The sequence below is a fragment of the Bos taurus genome, chromosome 15 (assembly GCF_002263795.3).
Source record: "Bos taurus isolate L1 Dominette 01449 registration number 42190680 breed Hereford chromosome 15, ARS-UCD2.0, whole genome shotgun sequence".
Classification (NCBI taxonomy): domain Eukaryota; kingdom Metazoa; phylum Chordata; class Mammalia; order Artiodactyla; family Bovidae; genus Bos; species Bos taurus.
This window is the reverse complement of record NC_037342.1, coordinates 21,570,746-21,582,277: the sequence shown is the minus strand read 5'-3', so window position 1 is coordinate 21,582,277 and position 11,532 is coordinate 21,570,746. Positions and strand designations below refer to the sequence as shown.

The following is an 11,532-nucleotide window of genomic DNA, read 5'->3' as shown; positions in this document are numbered from 1 at the left end:
TTGTGCTGAACCTCAGGACATGGAAAATGCCCCCAGACCTCACTGTGAAGATGAAGTCCTGTGCCTTCATGCCCTCAACAAACAAGATTCAACAGTATAGTTTAGGACAGATAGCTTTAGTAGCTCCTCTTCACCTTGAAAGGCAGTTGGCCTTGTTCAAACAGATTAATCAGAGGAAGTTCAATTGTAAATAACATGGTCAATTCTATAAATCAATCTGTAAATAAGTGATGCATATTTAAAGACCTAAAGCAGAAATTCAGAAATAGAAAGTAACAAAGAATTCTAACCTTTGTGGTACATCAACTGCATGGCAGCTCTCAAGAGAAAGATTAAGTATTTGCCCTCGAAGTTTACAAAACAGGATTTGGGGTATGAAAAGAATTATCTACAATTTAACCCTGCTGTAGGTATGATGTGCTTTTGAGGCATCTTAACCTTCCATTGACCACTGATACACGTGAGGAACTAATGATTCATACACGTCTTTCTCTGATGTTACCCCAAGATGTATACACTCGTCTAGCAGTGGAGGCTGAATGTCCCGTTTCAGCCATCACAGCTGTGTCTACCCTCCATGCCCACGGGAGCCAAGGCACCTCACCACATTAAAATAATTTTCAATCTGTGAACAAGTGGGATTAAATACTAAAGAGTAATTCTTGATTTCCAGAATAACTTGATATTATTCATATCAGTTGGGGAATGACTAGTGGAAAATTTAAAAAACAAGCCAACTTTTAGTAATACAAAATTATTTATTAGTTAAAAAATTATCATTTGTTCGTTACACACAAAAAAGTAAAACAACCGAATGTTCCCTACAAATATTTAACCGTTAAGCATACAAAGTAGGAGTGGCAGTATGACTGAGCCTAAGGACTCTGTCTTGATGCCTCAATTAGTGTCAGAAAACCAAAAACGGTGACATGTAAACTGCACCTGTGATATTTTGTTAGCAGGTTGTATATTTTGAGTTGTCATCTAGAGGTGGTCAAAAAAGAAAAAAAAAAAAAAAAAAGATGTACACGTCATGTTCCAAATAGGCGTCATTTCTATTAACTGTAGCAAATGTCCCAATTTGTTTCCCTCTTATACAAATCACTGCTTGCTGCTGCGGAGGGAGCGAAATTCACATAGTCTGTGCTGGGGTAGGAAAAGCAGTCTGAGGCTCTGAAGGCGTCCAAGCGTTCGGCCTCACAGGAGGCACAGCAGCAGATGGAGGCGGGGGAGAAGCTGTCATACTGGGCGTGCGCGGGCGGGTGAGAGTAGGTGTAATCTTCCGACGGGTGGCCGCAGTTCCTGGTGTCCAGCTGCGGGAGAGCGGTGTGGCTCTCCGCGGTGTATGAAGGCAGCTGAGCAGGACAGTAATTGTAGTCTAAGGAGCCAGAGAGAGTGGAGGAATCCGAAGGCGATTCTGGCGTCTAAAGAGATGAAAACCAAGGACCAAAAAGCGTGATAAATTAGACAGGATTAAAAGAACTGAATAGAGCGGATTTATTAACTCAGAGTAAAAGAACATTAGGGGTGAAAAAAAAAAAAGCATAACAAAACCATCCGACCCAACCCAAATCTGCAGAAGTAATTTTATTTGCTGGCTGTGTGATTTCATGACACCACATTCTCTATTTACCTATTTCTTTCCCAACAATAAACTGCCCTGCTTCACTGGCTTTCTTTGTTATAAGCATACTTTACAGGATGCTTTGTTCTTGAAACCACAAAATCCCATTGTGCGTGGTCACCTGCACATCAAATATTGCTTGTGCCTTGATGTAAGGGGCAGGTGGCACCCTGGATGTTTCTCCACACCCTTGACTGTGGAGAAGAAGGTGAATACACAGGGAGAGCTGGGATCCTCACAGAGCCAGTGTCTGGGAGGCTCCAAGACTCCAAACTCCTGTTATAGGCACTAAAGTCTTGTCCTCTGTGGAAAAAGGTACTTTCTGCTCCCTCTTAAGCGGGTCCACGATTGTTACTGAGAAAGCCTAACTTGGGAGCTGGAAGAGAAGTGGATATTTGGGGGGCCCTGTGTGTATATCCTGTAGGGTTAATTTCTTATCCCCTTAAAATTCACTTACTTACATGGACTTTTGACAAACCAAAAGCAAGAAAGAATTTACATTAAAAAAAACCTGTTTTTAAGGTTTTTAACAGTATCTAAAAGACATCTTCAACAACTGGTAACTGCCAATGGAAGCCTCACTCCATTTAAACTGATAACACATTTTCAATAATTTAAGGTCTGATATGAACAGACAATGTAAATGTTTTCAACTATTAGGGCTTCATTTTTTACCAACCATCTCAGACTAAAATGGGCTCTTATGCCTGTACCAGACCAATATGACCAGTTAGGAGAGCCAATTAAGTGTCAAAATAAAACAGAAATAGCTCCTTATCAGATGACAGTTTGCCTTGTTGACACAGCCTTAATTCCATTTTCTAGGACTCAAAAATCCAAGGGCCATTGTTTAAATCAGTAATTTCCAACAGAGAGAAGTCTGAATTTTACAGTTTAAAAACATTAAATGAATATTGCCAGGAAACCTTTTTATGGCCACACACCAATGTACTCTGGGCATAGCTGACTCAGGAAATCGTGATTACACGTGTTTCCACAGGTTTTTGCCCTTCAATATGTGGCTATTTCTACCTCTGTTGGGTTTTACATCAGTCTTTGCTGGCTTCCTGGATGATTTCCTTGTTGATAGCGTTTGTATGATTTCTCACGAGATGATACAAACTCTCTGCCCCATAGTAGGCAATAACAGGTTTTGTAAAGAACAGAGATAAATTACCAGGCTCTGGTTAAAGCAGAAAGGGGCAGCTTGGAAGCTGTCTGGGAAATAGTGTGGAGTACTTTGCATGGAACTGAGCGAAGGATCCGGGTGTGTCTCTGGCTGAAGGTAGGAATCAAATATCTGGTCCAGAAAGCCTGGGTTTTCTTCACAAGAAACACAACTGGAAAATTCTCGGGGTTGGAAATAATTGGGTGTGGAAGGAATTGGTTCAGGCTCAAAATACAGTCCTAGAAGAAAAAGGAACAGGAGAGGTTTTGGTTTAAAAACCGCAGTTACATATTTGAATGGAGTTCTAGTCTATATTCTGAATATTTCCTACATCTAGAGGGAAAAGGGGAAAGTTTGAGAAAAGTAAATAGGCAGGCAATTTGGATTTTTAAAGTTGCCTTAGTTAATTCAAGCCCAGTGGAATGAATCTGATTAATAACTTGGAGATTTATTCAGAAGGTGAAAAGAAAAGAACGGTGATCCAATTTTTGTCCAACTGTCACAGCCAAGCTCAAACTTTCACTGTCCACTTTCTTGGACTATAAGCACCAACATCCAGCCCCTATCTGCAGTCCACATGAACCTCATCTCTCAAAAGTAAACTGTAGAGTTGCTTGAGGCTTTAAGAAAACTGATGCCATGGCAAATAATCCTCTTGATCTAGGGTTAATTGTTTTCTAAAAGTTTTCACACTGAGTGACGAACTGAACTGAACTGAACTTATATTTTGAGGAGTATTATAAATGGCAACACAAATCATAAAAGGGAGAAACCAGGAATACAGAATACAAACTAGTATTGTTTTATATTACAAAAGGCAAAAATGTTTCCTTAGTGAACACATTACGTTACACGTGATCAAGGAATTAATCTAAGTGCTTAAATACAAAACAAGAATAGCTCCAAAAACATGACTCCTTTTCCATTTTAGTATTAATAGGCCCCAATTCTGATTATTATCCTGAAATGCTCAAAGAAGATAGGCTTAGAGGAATGACGGAACACTGGAGGTTTTGAAGTCTCAAGGCTCCTTTAAGGTTAAGTTAAAGTGGCACATTCAGTGGGGAGTTCCCATAGCGCAGGTTTCCTTATAGATGACCTCCCTCAACTCTGAGCTGCAAGTGGCATGGGTAGGAGTGTTTATGTAATAGCGTTATTCGTAATGGGCTGAGAAAACACACTTGTTTGAACTGCTTTCTGGGAAGAGAGTAAAGGAGGGGAGGGAAGCCCCTGTCGGCTAGAAACTAAGTGAAACAAGAGCAAAGGCATTATTCTAGGACCTCGGGATGTCCGGTTTTCCACCTAATAGTACACTTAAAAGATAACAGGTTTCAGAAAGCAATTCTGATCTTTTAATCAAGATTAGTTACTTGGAAATGAGGACCTGGAACTAATGTGAGGAACAAGCTCTTGGGACAGAGTAGATAGCAGAGAATACAGTTCAGAAATGAGGACAAAATGTTGCACCTGTTTCCTTGCTGGGCTTATATTTGGAGTCACCATGCCTTTTTTTTCACCTTCTGATTGGTTGGATTCCAATTAAATGGTGGTGCCTATCTTAACCCCTGAATCAAGTACTAAAAGCCTTTCGAGATGGACTTTTGCAAGTGTTTTTGAGGGAATTGTAAGGCTGGCTGTACTGACCTGCAGAAGATGGTGGGACTGGGTCTGAAAGGTGGACACTGTTGCCTCCGGACTGCTGCCAAAGCAAGATGACCACAAAGCAAAGTGAAATAAGAGTTCTTTAAAGGGAAAGCTAAAACATTTTGACATGAACTATGTTGCCTTCTACTTTAAGGTAAGCCAGATCCTTTCTTCTAAAAAAACTTGCCGTTGTGAAATACAACCGATGTTATATCGTATTCATATTTAACTTTTATTTTTGCTTGGGGATTTTTTTCTAATGTCTCCCATTAAATTTTTATTAATTTTGATAAAAATTAATTTAAATTATTTTTATATTACATAAATGAACAATTCAAGAAAACTCAGTAGAGAGTCTATTAAACTATTTAATTTAAAATTAATAAGGACTAACATTTATTTAATCCCAACTAGCTATAACTCAGTCAATCATTTTCCTCAAAATTTTCTTACACTATCTGTTGGCTTAATCTTGGATAGCTTAAAGTAGTCACATGTTCTTCCTAGCTATGATATAACAGAAATATTTTCTTAAAGTTGTAGTCAGTAACCTGTAGCTTATCTACATTGTAGTTAATGGTTGGGAAATATTTTACTTCTCTGGACTTTTTATGCTATCTTCTATAAAATTTGCTTTTTTTCACTACAATAGATACCTGAAGTTTACGAGTCTGTTCCTTTTAACTATTCAAAGTAAAGCAGCCTGTGTCTTCTGGTTAAATTAATAACTGTACTAATCGAGTAATTTAGGACTTTTTTATTTTAGGTTTCAGGTGGTGGCTTTAAAGTTTAAAGGGACCAGCCAGCCTTGCTCCGAGAGTCTGTGCCAGGAAGCAGAGCTCCGCATGCCTGTCTCCTGTCTCGCGGGGTACACTCACAGCTGTACACTGAGCCCCTGGGAGCCTGCACACTCAGTCGCTGCTGAAATAGGAGGTGGTGTTAATTTTGAAAATGATCCATGCTGTAATGTCATGAACCAGGAAGCTGGAATCCTTCACCAGCTCTTTATGCAAATATTTGGCTGCAGCTTGAGCTCAAGCACTTGGAAGGAGTGGGTTTTAAAAACTCGGCTTCATTGTAGAGCTCTCGTTAACCCCATTCCTCCCCCGGAATGGTCCCTTTGTAGACCTCCCCAGGTTATCTCCCTCAGGTATGTTTACAATATCCTACGTGATATTATCTCGCTAGTCATGGGTTCACTTTCTACTCTGCTCCAAGAAAACAAAGACAGTCTCCTTTCCCTAGATTTCAAACAGCGCAAAAATCCACAATCTATGATTTATAAAAACACATCATCTGTTTAAAAAAATTAATAGTAGAAAAGGGTAAATTATGTTTTTTGGTAAGTACTAATTCAAGTTTCTCTTTATCCTGTAGGTGAGAGAGTTATGTGTGTGTGTGTGTGTGTGTGTGTGTGTGTGTATGTGTGTGTGTGTATATGTGTGTAGGGCTGTTTGTAAACGGATTCTGCTGAAGTAAGTTTTTGAAATCGACAAATCTGACATGCATGTGTGTCTCCTGGCACTACTGGATACCTTAACATTTGTCTCAATCTATAACTTCCATCCAGGATTGCCTTCTTAAAATTTCAAATTGTGGATACTACTCTGTTTTTACAACAAATTATGATAAATTTCTTCCTGCTTTACATATTTGATAAAAAAATCAACTCTTTCCTTGGCTTTATGCTTCCCAAAGGTCTCCTTCAACCACTGAACAAATTGGAGATGATCTCTGTTAAACCAGAAGCAGGCAGATATACACTATCCCCTTCTATGTGCCATCCATGTCTACTGACTATACCTCCTAGGCTTCCTAGAATCCCAGATCCTTCTGCTGGTTCCCAGTGAGGAATTTTACATCTGACTCTCATAGTTAAATCATCTCTGTGTTACTCCTCCATGCCTGTGAGGACCTGGGTGGATATCATCTTCCAGAAAACAAAGTTGGGGCCAGCTTTGCCCTGCATGTTCCTGCAAGGCACTGGTTTAGAAGTACTGCTTGATTATTTTTCAGAGAGGAATTCAGAAAAATTTAGATAAGTCAAACTGCTCTAGGGAATAGATACTGGTCAGATACACAAATGAAATGTTTCAGCCTTGCTTTCATTCCAGCAGCTAGCTAACAGGGAAACAGTGGCCAAACCAACCCCGAAGTGGCCAAGAATAATACAGTAGCCATGTGCAAGTGGTGCTTCTCCAGGTTGCAGCTGGAGCAGAACTGTACAAGGTCCCAAAGCCCCCTAATGAAAGATTACATTTTGTTAGGAACATCCTGATGATTTTTTTTTTCTTTTTTGGCACCACTAGTATATCCTAGTTCCTTTGTTCCTGGTTTTATTAATTTTAAAATAATCTCTGAAATAAAGGAGTTGGTAGTTAAGGCTACAAGACTCCTGCTCAGTACAGCTGGATCTGCAGGAAGATGAATTTAGGGAGCCAACAGGTGGGAAAGTTTTTTTTTTTTTTTCCAAAGAATAAGCAGGTCTTGGTCCCACTTTTTGCTCTACCATTAGCAACTGTAAGGCTTTGAACTTTAGCTGTAATAGAGGCATACAGATCCCTGATCCACTCACCTCTCCTGGTTATTATAAGAACTAAAAGAAATAGTGAGTGTGCAAAAGTGCTTTAAAAGAACCACTGGAAAGCCCTCTACAAATGGAAGAAAGTTTAAAACTTTAGCATGAGCTGAAGTTCTACATATGGAGGTACTGACTTTGCATGCATGCTCACTGGCTCAGAAGTGTCTGACTCTTTGCAACCCCACGGACTTCGCAACCCGCAGGCTCCTCTGTCCATGGGATTATCCAGGCAAGAATACTGGAGTGGGTTGCTATTTCCTCCTCCAGGGGATCTTCTTGATCCAGGGATTGAATCTACATCTCCCGTGTCTCTTACATTGGCAGGTGGATTTTTTTTTTTTTTTTTACCACTGAGCTACCTGGGAAGCCCACTGACTTGACATCCAGCAAATATAAAATTTGTGCTGCCCATGCCATATCACAGCAACCTCTAAACTCTGAGCAAAGGGTGTGAGTGAACACTAGTGAATATCTGGCTTTTAACTTCTGATTCTAATTTTATTTTAGCTACTTTTCACAAATAATAATAATGACAGCTAACATGTATTGAGCACTTTCTAAGTGGAAAGTGTTCTTCTAAGTGTTTATGTGTAATAACCCATTTACTCCTCAAAAAAACCCATTATCTCCAGCTTAAAGATGAGGAAACCGAGACATGAGAGACTGAGTAACTTGCTCAAGCCTTCACACAATGGAGGAACTGAGGTCTGAACCCAGTTCACTGGTTTCAGAACCTGTGTTCACCACCGCTACAGCATCTGCATCTTCCCTAAAAGGCCCATTTTATGAACTCAGGCATTGCACACAAACAGCACTGGACACAAACACTGTTGTGGGACAGATGCCAATAAGCTGAAGACAGGACCAGTCTTAACACTGGCAATATGGGCCCATCCTTCATATCTGAATCTACACCCAAACCAACCCAAAGGCAACTGTGTGATCAAGGGCTCTAATTGCCCTCTCTTGGGGGAACCACCCTATTTATTTGGTTCTGCTGCTGAACATTCTTGCTAGTATCTTCTGCTTTAGGATGCACATAAAGTGGTAGGTACCCTTATGACTGCCCAGGTCTATCTCATAACCCGGAACTGCTTAAGGCTTCATCACATATAAGGAGGTGGTTCTATATCCCAAGCTGTCTCCTCTGAGGCTACACAGCCCCTTTCAGCTAGGTAATTTCAGTGCTTGGGATCAGAAAAATGAGGACAGAGAGTGCGGTGGGGGGGGGGGGGGAGGTTCCATGGAGAATCGCCCCATGAAGGGCTTCCTAAAAGGACATTTCTGGGAGAGATTTCCTTTGCCTATGTGAGGGCACATACACTATCTTCCTACAGAATAAGAACCTACTTACCTACTGGCTGCTTCTCTCCCTGCATTGGACCAACACGATCGACTATGATCAGTGAGGGCTGGACTCCCCCAGGTCCTGAGCCCTACAACATGTCTGTTCTCTGTGGTGAAGTGGGATGAAGGTGGGCACAGATGTTGTAAGATCAGCTAAAGAAGGCCAGGTCTGGGGATGGTGATGGGCCCAGGGAGGCCTCCTACACTTTCCCAGACACAGGGCAGAATGAAGCAGAACACCATTTGGGAACAAGTGAAGGGTTTATGCTTACGGTTCCCCCTGAGGCTGCCTGGTGTGCCCTTCTCTGCTGCAGCAGCTCCTTCACTGTGATCTTCACCCGGACACCTTGATACACCTTAGGTTTTTCTGGGGAAAGGCAACTGAGTCAGTGGTCAAGGGTAAGGTCTGCAGTGTCAGGCAAGGGTGTAGGGGTCTTTATAAACTATGGCATCTAACGCCAGATCTCTAGGACTGGATAACACAAAGAGAATGCTAAAAGGCAGATGGGAAAGAAACTCAAATTCCTCAAACTTGAAAGGATGAAGAGATTACCATGGGCAGGTTTCAGGGCCCCAGTGGAAACAGAACCTATGGAAATCTGTGGGCCCACCCGCCCCAGGCTGGGCACAGGTTTTTCTGCTCAGGAACGTGGAGACCAGTCTAGGGAAGCTCTCCTCCTTGGCTCAGTTAGGGAAACCCAGGGTTCTGGTCTGAAAGAGAGACCGGGGGAGGGGCTGGATGCATCAGCACTGACCTAGCCCACCCGACTCCCACTCCAGTGGAAGTTCCGAGTCCCTTCCTTTCCCACGGGACCAGTCGTGGCTTCTGGGGAGCCTCTGACTTCAGTGTGCCCCTGGTCTGGAAGCCAGCCCTGGGGCAAGCAGCGAGCGGGTGGGGTTTGGCCGACCCTGGGCCCTTGGATCGGCGAGGAGCTCATTAGGCTGAGCCCAGTAAAGGGACCAGGCTTGAGAACTGCCCCCCTCCCTCCCGTCTTTTTCTCCTGCCTCCTCTCTCCTTGCCCCCTTTCTGCGCCTTCGCCTCTTTCCCGCCTCCCTCCTTAGGCCCCGCTCCTGCTCGCCCCTTTTCCCGTCTCTCCCCACCCCCTCCCTTTCTGAGGCTGGCATTTCCCTGCGGCGCCCAGACTCCAAGTCGAGTCCGCGCAGCGCGAGCCCTGGGGAAGCGTGCGGGGCGGCCCAGGACCGCGCGCTCTCGGCAGGGAAGCCGCCCTCTAGAAGGGGCCGCCCGGGGCTGCCCGGCTGCCGGGAGAGGCCGAGCGCCCGAGGGGTCGGCGGGGAGGGCGTCCTGCGCGCCGGGAGCTCGGGGCAGCCGCGGCCCCGAGTGGCGGGTGGGGGGACTCGGAGCCGCGGTGAGTTGGTCGGGCCGGGCGAGCGTTCGCGGGGAGGTGGGCGAGGGAGTCCGGGCGCGACCCCGGCCCTGACCTCGACCCCGGAGTGCGCGAGCGCGGGACAGGCGCGCGGGGAGGGGCCGGGCCGCGCAATCGGCCGGAGCGCCCGCGACCGTGTCGGGCCGCCAGCGCCTCGCCTGGTCACTGCTGAGACCGCCGCAGGACTGGTGGGAGCCCCCGGGACCCGGCCCCGGGGGCTAGACGTCTCCCCCCGGAAAAGGAGGTCCTGAGTTCGTCGCCCAGACCCAGGGGATCCGCATCTGGCCCGCGGGGCTGGGTGCCGCACCCTTGCCGCCATCCACCGTCTCCCGGAGACTTCCTCCCCGGGTCCGCGGCCCCAGGGGCAGCGAGTGCGGCCCGGGGTCCGCGCAGGAACCGCCACGGCCCGGCTCTGGGCGGCCGGCGCGCGTCCCGGGCTCATCGCGAGCCTCTAGCTCCCCCCGCCGCCGCTGCTGCGCGCGCAGAGTTCGCTCAGCCGACAAGTCCCAGGGTCACATCTGTGGCCAAGTGAGAGGGCCGGTGGTGGACCGCGGGACGCGGACCGCCACGGCGGCCAACTCGGTCTCTGGGCCTCTGCCCTGGGGACCAGGCGCCGAGTGGGAGCGGCCACAGCGTGGCCCGTGCCCTCTGCAGATCCCGGGCTCCTACTTGCATGCCCTGACTTTGTGCCTCTCTGTTCCATGCAGGAAAAGTCGTGGAAATACACCCGTATCAAAACGCCCCTCGCCCTCGTGACCCTACCCCAGAAGAAGCAGTCGAGTTACCCGACATCGTGGTCAGCAGAAGCTGAGGCGGTGGCTGGATGCTGCAGCTGCAGGGACTCAGCGTGGAGGAGGGCTCCTGTGCAGGGGGAGAAGCAGAGATGCAACATTTTTAAAGTTTCACAAAGCATCCAGCTGCACCCAGGTTCCTGGAGCAGGAGACAAACAGAATTAATGTTTTATACCTTCGGGTATAGGTTTGAGTTTTTTCCCCCTCATGCCAAGTATTTAAAACCTCTAGAAACCCATGATTTGACAATCAATGATTGCGCGATACTTTCAATTTGAATATTCAAAGGCTTAACAAAATGGACTATCTTCTGCAGAAATCCTGCACACAGGCACCCCAGGGAGAGTCCAGAGAAACAGGGAGTGAGACCCCTTTGGGTCCTGACCCTTGCTTTTACTGTATTTTGAGCATTTTGCCCACCTCCCCACAGAGAGAGCAGGAATCCTCAAAGATGCTCTGTGTTTCTGCCTCAAAGGGAGCTCTGGGATCCATGAGTGACCTAGGCTGCCCTTCATGTCCACCTGAGCCAGACTGACTGGGCTGACTGGTTTCCATCTCCTCAGTCTCTGTTTTAAGGGAAAATCTCAGGTTTTGGGGAGTGAACATGGCAGCCAGTAGGTATGGCCTGGCAAGGAGTCACTCTGTGCCCAGGTTGCAGGCTGGAGGCCTGCAGAGGCCTTCGCTCTGTGCCTCATCTCCTTCTGGCCCCGCCTGGCCACGTGCCGGCTTCCCTCCCCTTTTCCCCCGCTCTCTGTCTGTGCCCCAGACACTGGGGTTTCAGTTCAGAATACCTGCACATTAAGACCCTTTGCTCCTCCCCACAGAGCTGGGGATGCCTCTGGGGCCTCACCCTCTGGAGAGTGTCTGAGTCTGGTGGTTTTTCACTATGAAGTTCCCTTTTTGTTTTTTTTCCTCTCCTTTTTCCCCTCTGGAACCACCCCTGCCTTTTGGCCACAGGAGCGTGTGTTGAGAAAGGATGATAAGCTTGGCT

The 11,532-nt window shown here is 46.1% G+C and overlaps 1 protein-coding gene across 1 annotated transcript; it reads right to left on the bottom strand.

Moving 5' to 3' along the window:
- Positions 1 to 738: 738 nt before the first annotated feature.
- Positions 739 to 10,541, bottom strand: POU2AF3 (POU class 2 homeobox associating factor 3). Its single transcript, XM_059875192.1, has 6 exons — positions 10,535 to 10,541; positions 10,057 to 10,254; positions 8,637 to 8,731; positions 4,437 to 4,491; positions 2,802 to 3,031; positions 739 to 1,424 (listed from the first exon to the last, which is right to left on the bottom strand). The coding sequence occupies exons 1-6, from the start codon at positions 10,539 to 10,541 to the stop codon at positions 1,059 to 1,061; spliced, it is 951 nt and encodes a 316-aa protein (XP_059731175.1). The 3' UTR covers positions 739 to 1,058.
- Positions 10,542 to 11,532: the final 991 nt, after the last annotated feature.

Coding starts and splice junctions, on each gene's coding strand:
- POU2AF3 (XM_059875192.1), bottom strand. Junction 4,492..8,636: donor AGGCAGCCTCAGGGGGAACC/GTAAGCATAAAC, acceptor TTGCTTTGGCAG/CAGTCCGGAGGCAACAGTGT. Junction 1,425..2,801: donor TCTGCTTTAACCAGAGCCTG/GTAATTTATCTC, acceptor TCATCTCTTTAG/ACGCCAGAATCGCCTTCGGA.